The sequence below is a fragment of the Pygocentrus nattereri genome, chromosome 9 (genome assembly GCF_015220715.1).
Source record: "Pygocentrus nattereri isolate fPygNat1 chromosome 9, fPygNat1.pri, whole genome shotgun sequence".
Lineage (NCBI taxonomy): Eukaryota > Metazoa > Chordata > Actinopteri > Characiformes > Serrasalmidae > Pygocentrus > Pygocentrus nattereri.
In genome coordinates, this window is record NC_051219.1 from 17162327 (window position 1) to 17186175 (window position 23849).

Genomic DNA, 23849 nt, shown 5'->3' on the forward strand with positions numbered 1-23849 from the left:
ACATTCTCCGAGTTCCACAACCAAACAGACAGGTTCTGGGAGGGTGAAATGTGGTTGTTTCATAATTAGCCCTTTAAATCTCAGGCTAATTACATACTAAAGCTTATTATTCAGTAAATACAGGAACTTCAATGAAAAGAACTGAGCTATTCTTAGATGATAGAAGTGCGTAATAAAACTCTTTAAGCCATGTAAGGGGTTAATGTTGGATGCTTGTAAACATGAAAATGTAACTATTCAAAGGGAAAAAACAAAAAAATCTCCAAGGCAATGGGCTTCTTGGCCAGGCTATGCATTTTTAGTGCACAAAATTGAAATGCTGGGGTCAGGGGCAGTGTTAAGCCTTATTGCTTAATTCTGCTTTGTCAGATCAAATCTTTCTGCCTTGATGGTTTACATTCATTCGTAAGTGACCCATATTCGTCATTAGTGTGACCCACATAAAAATTTCAGCTCTTTATCATGTGTATCATTTCAACCCTGTGAAGTACATGCAGGATCAGACTTCCGCTTATCTTTTTCTGTCTGTGTGCCTGGTGAAAAGGAGTGCTGTGTGTGAAACTCTGTTGTGTGACTCACATGACAGCACACTGTGCAAAGGACAGATACTCCACCAATATGTCCAACCCTCTGTTCTCATCGTTTAGGAACTCCCGCACCCACCTGCCATGACAAAGACACAAAAATATCATCAACTGAGTTCATACAGTTTGCGAAAATTGATCTTAGACCTGTGAACTGACTTATCCATGCATCACCCCAAATGTACTCTGTTATAGCCACACTTTTGCAAGGTTGAAGAAGCTTTACAGGACAATGCTGAAATTCCCACTGACCTACAGAGGCCAGTGAACTTTTTGCTAAACATCTGATTGATAGACTGAGCAGACAGTTCATCAGCTGTCCTGATAGGGAATTCCAATGATGTTTCAAAATTTCTACATAAATCAGTTTTTTAGATCTAAACAAAGTCTTTCAGTGTGGTTTGGGGTGAAATGCTTCATTCTAGGAAAACATCCCAAGTCAGAATTCTTAACAGTTGTTTTGATAGGAACCAGATATCTGAAAAGTTAATGCTTCTAAATGCTCCCATCACAGAAAGCTATTAGAGTAATTGGCTACCAATAAGATACTTTATCCGAGTTACATAAGTAAACCCAAAAGACACACATAGGCTCTGCGGTCATTTTGGACTGCCAACGTTGCACTCCCTGGTTCCTATCACCACCTGTCTGAGTTAGTAAGTTTCTCTACAATGTACCATTTTATATCAAATTCCTCTAAATGACTTACTTTACATTTCAACTCTGGAATTGTGTAGCAATGTCGAAAAATGATGGAATCTTTCCCATTACAGTTTCTGAAGTTGTGTGCCAAAAAATCTAAAATTTCTCCCAAGTCATATTACACTGAGTGAGATTTATTACAAAGTTCTGTGCAGCATTTCTAACCTGGCAACAATCACTCTGAAAGAACACATTTGTGGGCGAGGCATTGGGTAGGTTAATCATGGCAAAACACTCGAACTCCACTCCTCCACCAGAAGACAGGAGAAAAGGAAACAAAGGAGACACAGAAGGTAATGCAGAAAGAGTGCACATGAGGGAGAAAGAGTTGTCCAGACATTGAGCAGCAAAAGAGAAAGCAATCATTGACTAATAATCTCTGGAAAATAACTTTTAGAAAAAAATCTTTTGACATTTTCAAACCAAAGGCAGCCTACAGTGGGCTCCCCAATGCCTGGCTTGGCAAGAGTGAGGTGGAAAGTCTAAAAAAAGTGGCCAGCTTTAGATTTCCTCCATTTAGCTGAACTTTTCCTTAAAGGGGGGGAGAAGGAGGGGGTAACTCAACATTGAAGGAATTCCCACTGCACTCAGCTAAAGAATGTGGAGGGCATATGGCTCAGAGAGAGAAGCGTGGAGAGGAGGCTGATCCCCTGACATTCAGTGAATGTAGTCTGCCTCCCTGACGCTAACACACACACTCACTTACATACACACACATACATACACACACATATGTACACACATGCCGAGTCACATTGGAATGATTACTGGTAGAATTGCACTATTGCTATTGGCTAGAAAGGAAGCTACACCGCACCACGAAAAGAGCTGAGAGAGAGAGAGAGAGAGAGAGAGAGTGGGAAACACAACAAAAGGACCTGTAGGACATTTACAGCCGTTTGTAAATATGTTTGTGTTTTCCTGAATTTATTATATCTCCACTCTAAAGTGCAATATTAAGATAATAAAACAATGAGAGAAAATGAGCCCGAAAGAGCGAGCAAGAGAGAGAAAGAGTGAGAGGCAAACTGAAAAGAGAGAAAGGACGAGCGAGAAAAGCAAAAGAGAGAAAGGCTGACAGAAAGAACGAACAAGAGACAGCAGAAAGAGAAAAAGAGAGAAAGAGACAGAATAATAGGACAAGAAAGTGAGAGAGAAAGAATAAGAGAGTATGACCAAGAGAGACAGAGTCAGGGAGAGAAAGAAAAAGTGAGCGAAAGAGAGAGAGAAAGGAGTGAGCAAGAGAGATAGACAGAGAGACAGTGAGAGAGTGAGAGCGCGAGAGAGAGGAGGACTGGCAGAGTAGCACAGAAAGACAAACAGACTTTAGAGACCGAGAAGGTGCTCTGAGTTGATCATCAGTTTCCTGTCTGCCACTCCTCCCCCTCCCCTTTCCCCCGTGCGCTTTTTTCCTGCCAGATGCTATTTCAGATTTTCGGCCAATAACCTCTGTTCCATTTCATCCCACCACAAAGAAAAGTGTCTGAAAATAGCGCGGCTGCTCTTTTCCTAATGCTCTGTGGGAAATGCATCACTTTTACTGACGAGGAAAAGGAGCATATGGCCTTCTGCGAACACAAAGGCAGGGTTCAAGTCTTAGCCTAGTACATGGGATGAATTATTAAAGGAATATCCTACCATTTTTAGCTTAATCTCTATCTGGCGCTTCTCTAGCCTACATTGTGTCAATTTACCACAGAGAAAAATTTCAATGCAGAACACAAGAGTTGCTTGAGGAAAGTGGACAAAACTATCGACCATAATAATCAACTCTATATTACAAATAGACAGATAGAGAGACGTTAGGTAGAACTAAAAGATTAGATCATGTTTATGTCAAAATTCAAATCTGCAATGTTAATTAAAGCCTATATTATTATGACTTTGTGCAGATGAGATGAGTTACACCAAACAAAAGCAACTATGACAACAGCTATCTGGGTGTCAGGTGCACTACATTCAGCATTTAAGCCTCAAACCAGAAAAAATATTGATATCCTGGTCTTCAGGGCCGAAAAACACACCTGGACTTCAATTTATGTTAAATGATCACGATTTCAATAGGTACACAGTTGGTTAGAAAAAGCACAATTTGATATTTTCCCTAAAAAGGAACGGGTGGCACCCAAGTACCAGTGGCATGTTCATGCCTCAAAATGGACCATATTAAAGAATAGGCTTGAAAGGGCCATATCAAAAAAAAAGGAAGGTGTGAAAGGACCCTTTATCTCAAAGCACACATGCCTTATGCATGCTTGACCTGCTGGGTCATGGGGGTTGCTGGAGCCTATCCCAGCAGTCACTGTGCAGAAGGCAGGAAACACTCTGTACAGGTCGCCAGTCCATCGCAGGGCAGACACACATACATTTTCTCTCACACACACACACATACCTAGGGGGAATTTAGCATCTCCAATTGGATTGTAGGAGGATACCCACACAGACATGGGGAGAACATGCAAACTCCACACAGAAAGAACCCTTGTCGGCGGCCAGGAATCAAACCCAGGCCCTTCTTGCTGTGAGGCAACAGCACTACTGGCTGGGATCTTATTCAGACCTTGAGGCATGGATAACACACATTTTAAATGATGGTTACTGTTGATGTTGGACGGTGATGTGGCAAATATATATTCCAATACTTCAAGAAATATACTTCACAATATTGACCTTTCTAGAATCTGATTATTTGTAGAAATACTTCCAAAAACTATGAATACAATGGCTGTGTTTACATGCAAAGATTTTTGCCAATCCAACTAAATAAATTCTTCTGATTACAGATTAAGACTGACGTGTTTATAGGCTCACTCTACTCAATCTGAGGAAATCACTGTTCCCAAGCACACTACAAGTAAACCCATCCAAAATTATGCACAGGCATAGAGTACAACTTAGCGTAGATGTTACCATGACAACGAGCATCTCATGAGTCCAGAATGTACTTAAACTTTCCGATTGGAAATGTAATCAGATACAGGCATTTACATGATAATTATTCTTCTGTTCAAAGGATTATTTACAGGATTATCCACCTCGGTCAATCGGATAGAAATTGTATTCTGGATTAGTCTAGTCTAATTGATGTGTATACATGGATGTTGCATTCAACATTTCATTCTGCACTGCATTTGACCCACTAAAACATGCCTTTTTGTTCTCTAAGTACAGACATTATCCACAGTATAGTCGCAAAGGAATATGGTCATATACTTTGATATAATTTATCATTATAACAGTAAAATATTGTCATATTGGCGACTCTTACTTTGAGGATCTGTCCAAAATCTGGTCAGACTGTGGTTTTTCCAGCAATTGTATGCATAAAGCATGTGTTTGTATGCATGAATTGAAATTGTGTGTGCGTTTCATTGTTTCTCTCTGTGTGTGGCATGCTTTTGTCTATCTGTGTATTTTTTTGTGCTCGTGTGTGAGTCACTGGTGTGTACGAATGTATGTGTGTGTGTTTTGTGCCTTTTCACACAGTCCATTGTTGGATGCTCATGCTTCCTGACTCTCCAGCATGCAGAGCACAACTTCCTGCTGGCTAAAATGGCCAGTGGGGGAGCACAATGAAAACCATCTGGGCACCGCTGAAGTCCGCACACTGATACACACACACACACACACACACACACACACACACACACACACACAGAGCTCTGCAGCACGGAAAGGCTGGCAGAACCGCCAGGATCTGGGCACTGGCAACTATTCCGGCCAGTGTTCTACAACAGGAAGGACAAAGAAATAATGATTCCTGAAAAAGGAAACAACAATAGAAACCTGCTTTACTAACACAGCACTACCACCCAGGGAGCAAAAGACACCAATGAGAAACAGGGAATGAAAATCAGAAGTCAGAATTGTTCACAGTTGTGCTGATAGGAACCAGACGGGAAACAAAGCTAAGTCCCAGAAAGCTATGAACATGCTGTCTGATGTCTGAAACATTTATGATTGTTTTGAGATAAGATTTTGGTCTAAACCGTATTTTTAAAAGCCATTCATGGTGGAGAGGTACATGCAGGTCGCTCTGTAGTAAAATAGTGTGCAAAGAAAACTATTTTATCATTACATATAGAAACTCAGAGGACACTTTGGTTTAATGGTCATTCAGGGTAATAAGTAAAACTGCATACTCTTATATGCTAATGCAAATAACATGTTTTGTTGATTTTCTAAGTGAATATAAGTTCACATCCTCAACACACTTAATGCACAATTATTGTTTATTACTAATACATATTGTTGAAAAAAAAAGATAAAATATGGCCTGTGCAAATGTTTTCTAATATATTAAACTCACCAAATAAAGAACAATTGTGCACTGAAATTTGAAGAAAAGTGCCGTATCAACACAACTGGACTGTTCAAATTTTGCATGTTGGATCACGATTCCTGGTTCCTATCACTCTCTACAATGAACCATTACACATCAAACCACTCTGAATGACTACTTACTTATCTCAGTGACTGAACTATACAGACATATTGAAAAATCAGTAGAATACCTCTTCAATAATGTTTCAATTTTATTCAAGTTCAAACTTTCATTAAATACATGTAGTGTGGCTTATGTTCCCTAATATACACCTAGTACGCAACTTACTGGGCACAGAATGTTGGAGCATTGACCAGTTAAAATAGTTCCATTATTCCATTAACACTTTACTGTACAGTACTGATCATTAGGCTAACTGACACCTTTATAAGCTTGTCATGACAACTGACAGAACCTTACATGAATGTTTACAAATGCTTATGCCAATAGCTGTAGTTTGCTATAAAAGTTACATTTTCCATTCTGATCAAAGGTTAGCTAAAGTCTTTATGACAGATGGTACCTGTTGGAATAAGCATTTATAAACATTTATGTAGGGTTATGTCAGTTGTCATGACAAGCTTATGTAGGTGTCACATAGCCTTAAGTTAAGTGTCAAGTGATACTTTTTTGATCCCACAACCAGGGAAATTCCACCTCCGCATTTAACCCATCCGTGAAGTGAAACACCACATACACACTAGTGAACACACACACTAGGGGGCAGTGAGCACACTTGCCCGGAGCGGTGGGCAGCCCTATCCACGGCGCCCGGGGAGCAGTTGGGGGTAGGTGTCTTGCTCAAGGACACCTCAGTCATGGACTGTCGGCCCTGGGGATCGAACCGGCAACCTTCCGGTCACAGGTCAGATCCCTAACCTCCAGCCCACGACTGCCCCAATCATGTGCCTGCCCCCATCAACTGTGTACCTGTTTACGATTAATTTATGTGAAAAATATCATAACTTTTTGGTTTTTATTTTTGTTCCATGTACCATTTCTAATACCTTATGCTGCACTGGAGCTGGTTAACCACCTAAAGCTGCCAGAGGTGCTGTTATAGATTGACCAACAGCACACTGATACAGCCTGACCTCTGAAAGGGATCAGTTTAAGATGGAGTGACTTGGACAGGAGGGATTAGCAAATGAGGAGAGAGAAAAATGGAGAGAAAGAAATGGAGAGAGAGAGACAATAAGTCACCCGATGTGATTGGTCCTCAGTGATATCTCCAGTTCTCTCAGAACTTTAGTGGATTCCTGAACCCGCCTGCGGAATTTCTGCGGAGGGAGAAAGAGCTGATTTTTATCAGACAACAAAAAAATCTTTTGAAACACCACGGAGCCTTGCATTCAGAGAATGTTAGAAATACATTGCATGTTAGGAACACAATGCCAGTAGTTATCTCTCCATAGTAGCCAAAATAAGTCAAGAGAAATGACCTCAGGGCATGAAAAGCAACAGTTATGATTACAGAGGAAGAAACAAGGCCTACTGTCTGAAAAGGGCTGGTATATTATGAATGTAGTAAGATTTCTTTATTGCATTGCAGGATGTCATTTGGCTGAAAAAGACTGTAAATTACATTCTAATTATATTACTATATTAATACTGGGGCTCTAAAACAATGATTAATCACAATTACTCACATACTTTGTGTAGTTAATCACAATTAATCGCATTTGTGTCACTGGCTCAAACATGATCCTAAAGAAAGACTTTATTCCATTTAAAAGCAATGTATTGGCATAGTGCTACATAAGTGTTCAGAAAGAGTTTCAACAGAATATATTTATTAATTTCAACAAATGACATTATTTGCATGAATGCAAGTTCACATTAAGTTCACGTGAAATTGAACATGGTTTCTCTTTATTGAAAGCAGTTTCCAGTTGCATGTTACATCCAATAAGTGTATGAGCACTACTACAACAAATGAATTCGAACTGCAGCCCTTCAGTAAAGAAAACTATTTAAAAAACAATTAAGTATTCAGACCATAGATATGTACAATGATTATATTATGATCTATTTAAACCCAAGAGATCAAAACAGTTGGCACAGTAATAAGCTAAACATATAAGAAATCATCATTTATAGTGTACTTTCTACAGAGAGGTGGCTACAGGCTTTTAGTATATTTTATTTTATTTTCTTTTGTTTAAAGTGACGTTAAAAGATTTAAATTTATCATGTGTTTAATTTTTTAAAAAAAGTGACATTTCCATGTCCCTACCAAAACTCTTCTTCTTCTTTTGGCTGCTCCCTTTAGGGGTCGCCACTGCAGATCATCTGCCTCCATCTTGCCCTATCCACTGCCTCCTCTACGTTTACACCAACCATCTCCATGTCCACCTTCACTACATCCATAAACCTTCTCTGAGGTCTACCTCTTCTCCTTCTACCCGGCAGCTCCATCTCCAACATTCTTTGACCAATATATGCACTATTCCTCCTCAACACATGTCCAAACCATCTCAACCTGGCCTCTCTGGCTTTATCTCCAAACTGCTCCACCTTCACCGTCCCTCTGATCTGCTCATTTCAAATCTTGTCCATCCTTGTCACTCCCAACGAAAATCTTCATCTCCGCTACCTCCCTACCAAAACTCACAGAGTTTTAATCCATAGGTGGGGCCTTATTTTAACCACAATCCTGCAGTTTAGAGCAGGAGGTGAGACTGCATCCTGTCCCCTCATGGCCACATGTTCAGGAAATAGATCTAATTATAGTGAAGTGTGTCCCAAAGTCAGTGTGTAACTTTAAAAATTGTATATGCATACAATAGTTCAAACTGTGTATAGCTTGTGGATTCCTGTTATGCCCTGCTTCCTGGAGCGTCCCACGTTGCTATTGTTTTTGTTAGTTCACTACTTGTTAATTTATCAATAAGCATACTGTGAGCACTGTCTAGCGCAGTCTGCTGAAGGTGCAATGCACTAAAACTTAAATGAAAATGCACTAATGCCACTAAAAAAACAATAATGATGATGTGCTTAATGTGTTACTAACACAATATCTTCGACAGCAGTAATTAACATGCAATTTAATAGGCATAAACTGTGTGTGCCGCCTTACCTTGCGAGTAACTCCTGGGTCTAAAAAACCTCTCAGTTTCTGAATGTATGTGTGTGGAGGGTTCTTCACTTGGAAGCGCTCCTAGTACATATTATAGAGAAACACAAGCAGACATGGACAGACAAACATTAATGAAGTTATCACATTTAGTGGAACCCATTTAGTCATGCTCTTTAGTGTTAATGCCATTTAATGATGGATTTTCTTACACTTAGCTTTACTAATTTTCTAACTGAGTAAGAGATTTATCAAATGATTCACTGTTTTCTGGCTCACTAGAGCTTATTATAAGAACATGAACATTACACAAGATGTTGTCCTCCCTATAGTTTTATTAAATTATAAAAGCATTGCATTGCAGGCATAACATACTGCAAGGCAGCATAACATACACATGCTTTTCCTGTGGGTAACATGACATATAAATCTGTTCTTGTTCTGCATGAATCATCACAGAGTGTTTTGGTCTCTTCAGAAAGCTACTTGTTAATAGTGCTGAGTGTATATGATTATAGACAATATCAGATCCAGCACAGGTAATGGGGGTTAACACTTTGAATGTAAGAGTTTTTTCAGTAAAGGCTATGGTTCTATATAGAAAAATGAATGCTCGTAGAACCACCTGAATGCAGAAATGGCTCTTTGCTTGGTCAAATAGTTCTTCGCTTTGATGGAAAACCAGGTTGTGAATGGTTCTTTAAGAAACTCTTCTCAAAATGATTAATATATAGCTACTATTGTTATGTGTTAAAGAACGCTTTTTCAATACCATCCACTATTAATCAAACATGACTGACCAAAATATTAGGGAACTTGGTTAAAATTAGCCAAATGGCTAACATTAGATTTCAGTTTTTATGGACTAGGATGCATTAATTCATATCATCTTGACAGACTTGTGTTTCTTATATGGTATAATGTAACTGTCTTATTTTATAAGTTATTATCAAATAATATTTATTATATTATTTGAGTCTAATTTTGTTTGAGCTGCACTTAATTATTATTATTTTTATTCAAAGATATACAAATTTGAACAAATAAAGGGCCAGTTTCCTGGGAGTAAGCTGGGATTTTAAATAGAGATTCTGACTAGGCTTAATCCCTGTTTGGGGGAAACAGCTCATAGAGCACAATGTGGAAGGAAAGTCTGTGTTTTCTGTGGACTGATAAAAGTGTAATAAAACTATTTTGTTCCCAAATAATCACCATTTCAATATTGAGCAAAACAATGGTGCTTATTATTTAGTCATTGTCATGAAGTCCTATGTAGGTCACAATAAAATATTCCACCTGGTCACAGATAAGGTCCCACTTCTTCTCGTTATCGTACTGGCGGAGGAGTCTAGCTTTGTCCGGGGGCAGATTCATTGAGCTCTGAAACACACGGAAAAAACACATGCATCAGCAAAACACAGGAAGTTGTGCACTCTCGTCCCCATAACCATGGAGACGATCTGCCAGAAATGCCTCTCAGGACCAGCAAGACCTACGTCCCCAATCTGGGCCATCACTTCCTACGTCGGTGTCAAGCAGCATCCTGTCGCATGACATCATCTGCATGTCCTGAGGTGTCCTCAACTGAGCTAATTTGTTCATAGCACAGGCTAGCGAAACAAAGCAGGCCTTGTTCATCTCCACAATAACAACATGGCTATTACTCAAAGGAATAACTTCATTTAGTGGTTACTGTCCTCATACTAGCCGCAACAAGAAAAAAAAATTAACCTACACAGTACCCAACTTAGGTTTAAACACACATAGTCATAGAAGGCTACCTTTTTTTTAATGTTTCCACATTTTTGAATAACAGTGAACATATTACAGATATGAAATAACACAGCTGGAATTACTAGAGTCAGAAATATTGGCCCTCTACCAAACCACAACACAGTAACAAGGACAAACACAATAACGAGGACAGACATTCCGCAAAGCAACTTCTAATGAAGCACACTTAGTAATTAAGATCATATTATGCTTGTGGTTCACCATTTCCAACTGAAAATTTCACTGAAGCTCTAAATGAAAAGTACTGTTCACAGGGCAGTATTTAAAAAAATGTTCACAGAGCAAAAAGATCCCAGCAAAAGTAACCGCTATATAAAAATGAATTCCATTGTTTCTTTAACATTTCAACAATGCATCAGTCAGATTCAAACAAAATTATTCAGATTAGTTAGAATACTGTATAAAGAATTGTTAAAATTCATTACATGATATGGTTATAAATACATTTCCTGATGCCTAGTTTTAAGATAATGTTTTGGCCTAAACCATATTTTTAAAAATCTATTCATGGCAGAGCGGTACATACAGTACTGCTGTAATGCACTCTAGTACCAACTTTACAAACTCAGAGGACAATTACAGTAATCTGAATTGGTATGTTTCTCTACAATAAACCATTTCATAAATATGTCTTTGTCTCAATCTCAACAATTGAATTCAGAATGCAGAAATTATCCATAAATCAGCACAATTCCCCTGATGAACAAATACACCAATACATATGAACAAATATAACACTAAGGTAAGAATAAGAAAAACAAGTACAATATTCACATATTAGCACTTTAGCATGTGAACAACATGTTATAATACATGTTTATGAAGATAGAAAAAAATGATAAAGTAGTTAACATAAAGTAAAATCAGAAGGAAATATTTAGAGTTTCTGCTGGTTATTTGCATTGATAAATGTGACAGATGACTGGTGATCTAAAATATAAATATGGAATTATACATATATATCAGAATCAGCCACAAAATGTTCATATCAGTTATGCACTAACACAGAGGCATCAATTTTACTACCTATATTTGTCTTAGAGGCAAATTTCAACCATCTAAGCATTAGATCATGTAATATGTAAGTATGAAAACTATTCAGTCAAGTGTGAAAAATGTTGAAACTCATTCTTGTCCATGATCTTTAAGTTATAGTCACGTTTACGTCTGAAATATAATAATGGAAAACAAAGGACCTCCAGTTACATCCTACTGCTAAAAACCTACTGCTGATACACTCTGTCACAGTTAATGGTTTGTGATACAAACAGCAAACAGCAGAATCTCTTTTCATAAGCTTGCTTTTGAATGAAACCTCCATCTCAGACTGTTTGCTGTTCATTATAATAGAGCAGGTGGAGAAAGAGATGCAGGCGGAGTGCCCCGCCATGTAAATTATCACTCAAGAGTGAAAAACAAATGGTGTTTATTCTGGAGACGGCATTCACACCCCTATCAACACCAGTCTCCGAGCTCCGGCACCTTTACCCTCTCAGCCTCCACACTGGGCTTCAAACTCACTCATCCGAAACACAGTGACCTGCTAAAATAGCCATGCAGATCAGTCGGGAGGGTTAAGTGAGCAGAACTACATGCAACAGGAGTTGCAACATTTAATGTTTTTGCCTTAAATACTGCAATATTTGAAAACAAATGGAGATAATCTTCATTCTAGTAATGGGAAAGGTGTGTTTAGATCAGAAATTAAGAAAGTGTTCCGTTTTTTTCAGGCCGACACGCTTCTTTCCAGTTGTTTCTAACAAGACAAACGCATTTTGTTCACTGTTTTTGTACGCTGGGCACCTCATGTTTTATGCGCTGTTATGCACAGTTGTGTTTTGTCTTGAGTGCTCCAAGCACACTAATTTGAAAAAAGTTCGGGAACACTTCCACTGTAGATTCTTTGTAAATGTTCAGTGTATCTTTAAGTAACATTCAACAAAATAGCCAATGCAAATGATTGAGAAGTTAAGTGTTAGTTGGATGGTCCACTATATGCGCTTTGTAAATACTCAGTTGGCCGTTAAGTAACATTCAACTAAATATCCATTAAATTCAATTAAACTTCAAGTTTAGCGTAAAAGAATGTATTAAATCTAACCCTAACCCTAAACCTAACCCTAACCTAAACCCTACATGTATTCCTAACCCTAACCCTAACCATAACATTGTTGCTAATCAACTTAACGTCACTAGAAAGTTTGTTAATGATTTAAGTAACTGTAGAACATCTAGAGGAGACCATCCAAATGAACTGTGACCAAAAGTTCGACTCAAAATGTCACAAGGGTTTTCTTCTGCTCTAACCAATCAGAGTAGAGTAGGAAAGTAGAGATGGAAAGATCAATCAGCTATCAGAATCAACCAAATACGCAATCATGATCTCCCCTGACATTCCTTAGTGCAGCTAACTGACAGTTACAGCGTCATTGCTGCTTAGTAACAAGCAAACCACTAATAATCACTAGGGCTGAATCATAGGTATAAGCACCATACTGCCATCATATTTCTTGGTCTATACTGTTTACACACAGGTCACGGTGAATTTCCGATTAAATTATTAAAAGTGGGCCTGCATTCATTTGAGTAAAATCATTTAGATTTGCTGGATTGTACACCTTGTTTAATAAAAATACACAGAGGCACTCATTTGGAACATCTGATGTTGTTCACAACACTTACAGCACACAAGAAGAACAAAAGACTCAACAGCCGCCTGTACAGGCCAAAATCACAATAATGACTCACAATGAATTCGTTGTGAAGCCCTAGCATTCAAACACTACTAGAAACAACACATTGTTCCCAGTGGTGACGCCATGATTTGCAGCAATGGAGTATTTTTATGCTGTTTTCCACTGTAAAATGATTACGTCTTTCCACAAGCTCATATGAATCACTCTTATGGACGAATCTCCTGGGAAATATTAGCTTGCAACTACTGTCTCTCATTCATCTTAGTGAAATTTGAATGAAGTGTGGTTGCAAAGCTGGTCAAGCTTCAGACAACTCCACCCTGGCTCAAATGTCAAACACAGCAGGGTGACAAGCCAATACGACCCTGCAGTGATTCGGCTTTGGTGGAAACCACATTCAGCTCTCAGACAGACATACCATGTGCAATGACCACAGTTTGTAATGTCTGCTAAAGAGGCCCAGCAAACCAACTGTCAGAGATGAGGCCCTGGAGAATGTTGTTTGGCTCTTGCTCGCATCTAAAGACGCTGGAGAACTCTTATATTAACGCTTCCTGAAAAGACTTCATTTCCATTTTTTTTCCTCCTCAAAGAAAGTGCTGCCACGCATTCCAGATGTCCAGCGCTACAAAAGGAATGCGTCCTGTTTATAATAGCTACAAATCAGCTATAAATTCACTCACGTTTTTCCCCCCTCGCTGCAAGAGGCAATGCGTTTTTATGAGAGTCTTTTTCTCCTTCATTTGAAGCCATTGAGGATCTCACATTTGGGGGAGGCGTGCATGTATGCTTTGCCCTAAATGAAATGTCAGTAACTAGGTGGGTGCCTCCCACTCTCTGTAGCGCAGTGCATTTCTCCAGTTTATGAAGAATGCAAACAGCAGCCTACTCGTTAGTGAGCTCACAGCTTCCAAATGTTTTCACGCAACAAACGTCTGAGAAGAATAAAGACAAACTGTTCCTGTCAAATGGAATTATAACAACAAAATAGTCTGGAGGCAACTAGAGTACTGTGCATAAGCCAGATTCTACCCCTCATTTATTTCATTTCTGGTCAAAAGAGTCATTAAGTACACATTATTCATTTTTCAGCAGCAGGAAAAAAGCAGAAAATATCCATTAAACAGAAAATGACACAGACATGTCAACAACTAAACTTCATATAAATTTTTTTGTAGTAGAATGTCCACCTTTTGCCTTGTGTTTGTGGTGACTTGTAGTGTTTCAAAGAAAATTGCAGGGATATTTCTCCACACCTCCAAAGTTCAGTCTTAGAAGGTGTTTGCACTTTCTGCTTCTCATGATTCAAGTTACGCCAAACACATCCAGTGATGTTAAGGTCTGGACTCTGGGGTCAGTCCATTGTTCTGAGAACAGCAGAATCTTCTTTGTTTGATTTGCAAATTTTATTTTTTGTTCTCACTAATGGCTTCTTGACATCTACACATCCTTTCAGATATATAACATTAAGTTGTCTTCTCACGGTGAAAGGATGGACAGAAAGATCAGTAGATTTTTTTATATCTGAAGGAAGAGTGTCTAATCAAGTTATGTCTAATCTCCTTTCTTTACTTGAAATTACATAAATGAATGGTGGTCTCTGACTTTTGCACAGCACTTTATGTGTATACTGTAGCACCAGCCATATCACATCAATAGGAAAATACTAATATTCTGGGTAAATAGCAATGCTCATTATAACGTTGTTGTGTCTCCATGTAGAGGCCCAATATAGCTTAAGAGTAGAGTCTGAACAAATGTTGCCCTCAGGTTGCTATGCACTGAGTGGCCATTTGTGGACCTGAAATTGAATTATGAGGCATTGTAAATGGACAAACTCCAGTCTACTACTCTGTTTTAGCTGGAGCCTGACACAAAGTCAGTAATATGATGAGCAGATAAGAGATGGAGACCCTTTATCTGATGTAGAATCAGTCAAACCGCACTTTGTTTTCTGGTTCAGCTGTGCAGATTAAGCAGGGGCCTGAGGGCCAGGATTCACTTCTGCAACATTAGTTCAGAGAGGGTTTTATACAGGGCCTGGGAGCTTCCTGAAGGGAAATAATTAATTAGGACTCCTAAGGACTACAACAGTCCAACTGAAAACAACAGGATTTTGGCAAATTCAGTGCTTGGACCCCTAAATATTGCCATTCATTGTTCATGCTCATATAGATGGAAATTATGAGGTTCATTCTGGACTGTCATTTCTGGTATTAGAGGTTACCATGTGGGAATCAAAGAGAGGCTTGCTAGGGCTAGATAGCTGTGGCATTGATTTCAGCCACTCCAGACTACAACTATGAACACTACACTCTGAAACAGCAATAATCTAAAGTTCCAGCTGGGAGAAACTTGTAGATTCTGCATGCTTGCTGCTTAACAGGACCTCTCTTTTTTTCCTTCCTTCAACATGCAAAGTGAAGTCAAGTGACATCTCATAAGCTAAGAAGTGAATCTGTGGACTACACATGAAATCCCATGTACAGCTAGAAAATGAATAAACTAGGAAATAAAATAAAGTCAAGGTAAACAGATTCCGCATTTTATCTGCAGCCATGGAGGCCAACATGGTGGTTCAACTTTCCAACAGGTTGGACTAATTGGTGGCTCGTAACCTAATTTTGGTAATCACATTTGACTTCTCCTGCAAGACATCAAATCTTGTTTTCCAGCCATGACAGGGGTTTAGGATGTCCCACATCTGAGAGAAGATTTATGAAAGGCTTTTTAAAGAGACCACATTTAAGATCTCTTCATCAGAGTATTATAAGCAAAAGTCCAAATCGACTCCTAAAAAAGCTCTTTAACTCCACAACAGAGTGACACAGGCCACATCAGGGACAAAACACACTTCTGCTTTTTGATCTGAGCTCAGTTCATGAATAGAGAGACTGTGCTGGCACAACAAAGCACCATAGCTACACTTGTTGGCAAACATCAAATGCTAAACAATAGACTATGGGGGATGAGGACAGGCCTGCCAGATCATCTGCTGTAAATAAAAGACTTCAAAAGCTTTGCAAAAGTCTCTAGGGCTGGTCAGTGTAACAATACCTATTGTTATCACAATACTAAAAATGCTTGTTAGCAATTCTGAATATCATTTCATGAAGACAGAGTCTATACACTGTTTTGTTCTTGGCCTTTAGTGCTATATTGAGCCAAATGTTGACCTACATTCTTTGATTTCGTTAGTCAGGTCTGGCAGGCCTTGTTGAAGAGTGATGAGCTAGTGGTAGGAGATTTACTGGCATTTACCAGTTCAGTATGTGCAGATTGGCACTAGAAAGAACTGGTGTAAAAGCAAAAGCATAATGGAATCGTCTGCTTTGCCCATCGCACCACAGATTACTATTTTGTGATTTGTTTCTTTATTCACTGTTATATCTGTTATGTCTGAAAGCCTCTATTAGTTTTAGTAAAAAGTGCAATATTTTAGGGACCAGCTAAGTAAGTGCAAGCTTCTAGAGCATATGAAAGAAACTGTCTGAGTGTTTATTTTAATTGCAAATTCCATGGATAGTCCAAAATTTCTGCATAAATCAAAGTTATTCAGGGTGGTTTGATGTGAACTGCTTCATTCTAAAGAGTCTTGTCAAGTCAGAACAGTTCAATGTGGTGGTGACAGGAACCAGATAATAAAAGTATAAATAGAAAAGGGTCACATTTGCATTGTAAACATCATGACCCCTGGTTCCTACTGCCACCACTGTAGAGATATCTGACTTGGTAAGTTTCTCTAAAGGTAACCATTTTGCCTCAAACCACTCTGAATGACTAGAAATTGGAATCTTTCAGAATTTCCAGCAATTCTTGAACTCTTTTCCAGTTACTCCATGGGGGCAGTCATGGGCTGGAGGTTAGGGGACCAGCCTCGTGACCGGAAGGTTGTTGGTTCGATCCCCAGAGCCGACAGCACATGACTGAGGTGTCCTTGAGTAAGACACCTAACCCCCAGTTGCTCCCTGGGCGCTGCGGATTGGGCTGCCCACTGCTCCGGGCAAGTGTGCTCACTGCCCCCTAGAGTGTGTGTGCTCACTAGAGTGCATGTGGTGTTTCACTTCACGGATGGGTTAAATGCGGAGGTGAAATTTTCCTGTTGTGGGACTAATAAGTGTCTCTTGAAAAATATTTTGATGCAAGTTCTCCACGTCACAGCTATGTCACCCCTGTCTGACTCATCAAAATCTTCCCATGATTACACTGAGTCATGGTTTTGATGTTATGCAAAAAGCCCTGTGGAAAGTACAGTTGGGGAAGGAGAAAGCATTGGAAGTAAAACAAAAAAGTAAGGTGAATAAAAATTGTAATTCTTGATGCACATTGGAAAAAAGCAAAGTGAAAAAGGGGCCAAACAGTGGATGCAAGGCCATTTTGGAATGTTCAAAGAAAAAAGCACTGAGAAAGGGGACACTACCGCAGCGGTACACACATACATATACAAACACAGACGCACACACACACCAGGGATCTTTGTTAGAGAACAGCAGCTGAAGTACTTGTTGGGTGTCCAATTGCAGGAGATATGTGAAAAAGAGGACCAGAGAGAAACCAAGGCAGCAGGATCTAGAGAAAATATCCTAGTCATGCATACGCCCAGAAAATAGCACCATACACGATGGGAAGCTCAGTGCTGAGAAGTGGGTGTACCCAATCTAGGCAAAGAACAGTCTCCAATTAATGACACGGAGTGTGTTTATGACTTGCAATGCAGCCAGACATCCCCAAATAAACTGTTTAGCAGGAGGACAAAAAACAGTGAAAGGGTAGCAGGACATTTCCCATGCTCTTTTTCACACACCAACACTTACAAACAGCTATCATATGACTCTGAAAACTGTTTAAGTTAGCTATACAGCCACTGTTGATCACAATAATACCACAGCGTCATCATTCCTCTTTTCGATCTTGGTTATGTAGTGTAGTACAAACCACTGATCCAGTCATAATGCTTCTAAAATAGGACAGTGCATTCCTTCGGCCTTATTTGGTTTTATGTTGTTTCTGAGAGGCCAGTGGGAGTTCAAGTTAGCAAGCAACCCATGCTGCTTTTAAAAAAACACAAACAATGCAAATAAGGTTTGTTTGGGCACTGTACATGTGCTGCTCTGGGCGTCTGCTCCCATGAACGAGGTCCGGATGCTGGGAGATGTCCAATATAAGCAGTTCAGAAGCCTTCCCAAATCTAAAACTCCAGCAAAAACTCCCTCAAATCATCTTAACTCCAAAACAAAATGGCCATCCAACCAACCTAGGATTCATTTCCTTGAGTAAAGATACAGCAACACCAAGCGCATAGCCAAGTGTGAGAGATATAAATTGGAGTCCATATCACCCACTCTTATGTAGAGCACAATGTAACTTTGAGAGTATTAGAAATTATAATCTCTGAATAATTCATTTAATTTGTGAACTCTTATCCAGGCACTATGAGCATTGTGACATTGGAATAGTGAAAAACATGATGCAAGTCATCCAAGTCACAACTCCGTCACCTCTGACTTACAACAATTTCCCCATGACTACAAAAGGTCATGGTTTTGGTTCAAAAAGCCCTGTGGAAAGTACAGTTAAATGAAAAAGGAGGAGGCAATGAAAGCAAAACAAAATAGAAAGAGCAGTTAAAAAACTTAATTCTTGGTGTGCAATGGAAGAAACAACAAAGTAAAAAGGCACCAAACACTAAATAAGAGGGCAGTTTGGAAGGTTCAAAGAAATAAGCACAGAGAGAGGCAAAACCATCGCAGCGGTGGTTGGGCACTCGCTTATACACATACAAATACAAGCAAACAAAATTAGACCGGTGAATTCCTTGTTTTCACAAGAATTCACTTCCGGTAGCAGTTCGTTTCTCTTAGCGTCAAGTTCAGGTGAACTTTAACCCTGTAAATCTTATAACCTCAGAGCCCTGAGGCAAGAGAAAACAAGGGTGAGCTCACAGATGTAAATGACATACCAGTTGATTAGCTAATGTTAGCCATTCGATGACCTATGTCCAAAATCCCTCCAAAATCACATCAGTACCACCCATACCGGCCTGATTCTTGCTCCTCCCTGGCGAAGAAAATAGCGAGTTGATAGCTCAGTGAGACAACAGTTTAATGCAGAGATCAAGGCTGAACAATATATCATTCCTTATTTGCTGTATTTTCTGTTGGTGGTGAGCATCCTCACCAAAACTTACACAATCCAGATGAGTTTCTGTCTGGGGTGGTGCTACACCTCCAAAATTGGTCCAAACACATTTCACTGACCAAGAAACGACAATATATGTCATATATCTTCACTATTATAACATTTTCAAATCAATCTATTTATAAAGTGTCCCTGTGAATTTACTGGGTTCCATAAAAAGTCCTTACATTACAACGGATGCATCACCCCAGTGCTCTGAAAAGCACATGATCTAGATAGATACACAGTTAGACAGATAGATAGACAGATAGACACACACACACACACACACACACACACAATACTATAAATACAATATATACAGTATGTTACATACTGATGAAGGCAACAGTAACAAACATTGGACAGGATTTATGCATCTCAGTGGATATCATGTCACACCAATATGTTTTAATATATGGCAAGGTATACCACAATCACAATATCTAGCAAAACAATCACAATATGGAATTTCCTCCATTTTGTATAAAGGGAGCACCTCTTGTCACCCACTATGTTGTGAAAAACATTGGCTCACAGACTGAGAAGTGGGCTCCTGTAGGGTCTGGATCTCTCCTCTCAATTGATCTAGCATGTGTCCAAATGCCATAGTATTAGAGTATAAGAGCTCCAGACGCACATGGCCAGCCTGCTATGTCTGACCGTCTCCGCTGTGAGTCCAGTGAAAAACCCCCAGGCACTGAGTGCAGAAACAGGGCTCTGGAGGAATGCACTCTTCTGTCAGTGACGAGTGGACAAGGGGTTTGAGGAGAAAAGACAGTCTGGAACATACACAGCGTGAAATACTGCTTAATTCGTCAGTTTCACAATGAATGGAACCCCAGCCTTTTTGCTTTTCATATCCATGTTTTCAAAAAAGATTTTATGTTAGCATTTTATGTTAAATGTAAGTTCTGCACCAGGGTAACATCCGTTATTCACTTTTTAAAACCTTCAGTTGAAGAAAAAGACATCAGTCATGTGGTGACTACACAGAGAACAGCAATGACAAAGTCATTTGAACAATTCCTCTCTTTCAGAAACAAAGCCAGAGAGAAAGTTGAAGGAAACAAACAGCAGGCCCCAGACAGGCTATATTTTCATTGTACATTTTTACTCAGTATATCTTGGGCATGTCCAGTGAGACTGCTGAGTGAGACTGGGCCACGCTCTATGCACCAAAGATGTTTGGATAGGGCTAAAAAAAAACGCCCTCCAGCACTGATCCAACAGAGCCTGGCTCTAAGTGGACATCCTTCCGGCCTCAAGAGATGACCGACTGATCTGTGGTCAGTTACGATGTTTATCTCTAGCAAGTATACTTGGGGCAGAGTTTGGCTTCTCATTCTGGATCAGCTTTGAACACTCTGCAAAAGCTGATACCGATAGACAAAGTCATAAATGATATTGGGAAGCTTTGATGAGTATCTTTTTCAGGAAAAACAAATGATCAGAAGAGAAACGTCACCATACACATGAGGATTTCACTCTCTAACTGAAGGAAAATTAACTGATTGAAGGGAAATTACTAAAGTCTATGTAGTGACTATGTAAAGTCACATGTAACCTCAAATACAAAAGTCACCAGCATTTGCTAATCTATTGTTCCTCTTATTCGTCCCTTGGAGGTTGCATGCATTACAAGAGAGAGGCAGAGGAACCCCAGCTGTCATCAGTTTCATTTTACCATGTGGACTTCCTTTACCCTGCTTTCAAAACAACAGCATTGTTTCTCACTAATGAATGGATCTTGGGGGTATTTCACAAAGACTGCCCTCAGCTTGCTTCTACTCGACCGTTCAGTCTTTTGGCTTAACTGGCTAACTGAGATATCCTGCTTTGTGCAATACCCCCTGTTGTTTACATGTTTGTTGGGGCAACAAAAGAGAGGAACCAGGTTGTCAAAGATGCAGAGATATAGATGTCCACTGTTCTCAGTCTTGTTTTCTAAATCGAACATGGAAGTGTGAGAAAAAGTTGTGCTCCTTTCTCTGCACCGACACCCGATCTCCCGGCTTTAGTGCCGTAACTCGAGCCAGGCAATCACAACAAAGACGCTCCCCAAAGGTCTCCTCCAGCTCCCCAGCAGAGAGGAGATGCAGGGGAGAAGGCCTGAGGTGTTGGTGGGCTTGACCCCCCCCCAGTCCTTGTTTACTCAAGACAACCTAACAATCTCCATGACGAACGATCAAGGAATGTGGTTTGTTCACACTCGCATGCTAATCTCTACTAAATGACCTTATACTTACAGACTCTTCCTCGTCAAAGAACTGGAACTTTTTAAGCAATGACACATACATGGAAGTTCTGAAGACTGCAGTTGCCTATTATTGCTAATTCTAGTATTTCTAGTATGTTTCTTTTAAATCTTACTCAGAAGCTTCTGAATCAGCACAATTATTATAGTTTTAGATCAAAATATATCTTCTTGTTTTAAGTGTGCAAATAATTTATTTCAAGGACAGGAGCAAGCAGTACTAAACAAGTAGGCTTTGCTGAACTTGCTATATTTGGTTTCTCTTGTTTCAGCTGAATAGCGGTCACTGACATGGGTTCAGTTCCCTGTGCTCTGTGTGAAACGCATGGAACACTTCAAGAAGGAATCTTCCAAGTCGCTTCTCCTTCTGGGTAACGGGACATTAGAAAGACATTACAGATATTTTATTTTCTATTCATGCTCTTATGTCACTCTTGTCCCATTGAAACTCCAACGTAGCTTGAAATATGCAAACATGTAAACATCTATCGGTGCCAAATTCAAACAACCTTCATGAGTTTAAAGAGGGTATGTAGCTTCAAACATTTTGGCACTGAAACAGTTCCTTGCAAGATATAATTACTACGTTTGCATGCCCACAACGGTCCAACTAAGAACTCAGTCAGTCTAAGAACCCAAACCAAACCAAAATATTTACATGAGATGTATAAAAGACCATGATCTTGTCTATATGCATGCCAGCATAGGTTACATACACATTTTAAAAGTATTGTTGCTTTTCTTCCATCTAATTATGTTGAGACCTAACAAAATATTTTACACTCACTACAAGTGTGAACCCTATCTCCTTTTTCACTCAGGTTTGTTTTGGTATCATAAAATATTTACACATCTAAATGTATCCCAAATAACATTTCAATCTGGCTAATCTTAGGATGACTAGTAGTTGGACAATGGCAAACCATGGAGATCGTGTCTAGACCAGCAGTCTTAGACTAATATCAAACCACTGGCACATAAACAATGTTAATTCAATGAATGTTTTGGCTTTATCTACCACCTTCTACAGCTTCTTATTGTAATTTCTGTTGGCTCACCCACCCAAATCACAAGCTTCTTTTCAGCTTTGAAACATGAGCATTACTTGAAGATTTGCAAAAATAGCGCATTGCTTTAACCATGCGACTACAATCTGTCCTACACTCAAATCCCCCAGTATCGCCATGGGGAAAATGTTAATATGAACACAAGAACCCATTAAATCCCCATGAGACCATGCTGATTTGGCTGTTAACAGTTACACAATGTACAGCTGGCCCTGAGGGTTGGTACAACAAGCCAGTACAGCAGTTTGTGTGCAGCGCTCTCTTCACCACATGAGCTTATCAAGAGTAATTGAGAGCCTGGAGATCCTCTCAACACTCCAAATCTGGAAAAGAAAGGCAGCGCCAGTCTTTCCTTCTCACTTAGTCTTCAAAAACATTCAGCACTGCTCAAATTACAGTGGCCAGAAAAATCAAATCATTTTCATGTGATCTGATAGATAACCAGGTTGCACGGAATAAGAACTGATCTTACCAGTGGGTACTCATTTGAAACTGGGTGCGTACTGACCGAGCATATAACTATTATTTTCTCATGTCCTTGAAAAGAAAGACAGCAATTACAGTGTTCTTTTCCATAGAGGAGGCTCTTGCTTGTTTACACATCCACTCTGTGATGCAGGGCAAGGCCACAGTTCTACCCCTCCAACTCTGAGGTGAAGGCCATGCTATACCCAATTTCAAAGCCGTTATCACTAGAGCTGAGCTTGCTTTAAAGCAAGCCTCCTCAAGAGCAGCGCTCTTAGGCACGTCAACTAGTCGAGGTCATGACAAGGGTGCCAGACCTTTGTGCTTTAAATCTAAAACAGTGACAGCGCAGCTTCACTTTCACCTGGCCATTAGCGAAGCCTGCAAGACATTAATTACTTTTCCGCTCTGAAAAAGGTGTCACTTTCAAACGGCTCTTAAAAAACCGCAATATACCACTTGTGAGCAGGGTTATTTCTGAACATTTTTCTGGTCGATATGTCACCAGCACGATTGTGTTCTAAGAATGTGAAGCACGCTGAATCAAACGTAAACAGAGCATTAATACAATTGGTGATGAATCAGGCACTGCGGTAGGTTATACAGAGGAGGATGTCCTGTTTTGTGTCCACAGGCAGCCACACAGGAGACTAGCAGGCCAAAGGGTTTTGGTGGTCAATGCAGAGCATGCCAAGAATGTAGGTACC

At 39.6% G+C, this 23849-nt stretch overlaps 1 protein-coding gene across 7 annotated transcripts in view; it reads right to left on the minus strand.

Annotated features, from left to right (window-relative positions):
- Positions 1-23849, minus strand: part of fmnl3 (formin-like 3) — a 64937-nt gene that overhangs the window by 30680 nt on the left and 10408 nt on the right. For 6 of the 7 annotated variants that reach the window (XM_017694298.2, XM_017694297.2, XM_017694296.2 and 3 more), the window contains exons 2-5: positions 9983-10066; positions 8690-8770; positions 6814-6890; positions 580-663 (exon numbers count right to left, since the gene is read on the minus strand). In XM_017694298.2, coding sequence (XP_017549787.2) covers positions 580-663; positions 6814-6890; positions 8690-8770; positions 9983-10066 — 326 coding nt within the window. Of the gene's footprint in view, positions 1-579; positions 664-1451; positions 2210-6813; positions 6891-8689; positions 8771-9982; positions 10067-23849 lie in introns of those variants that run through there. The other variant, XM_037541347.1, reaches the window with a different exon arrangement.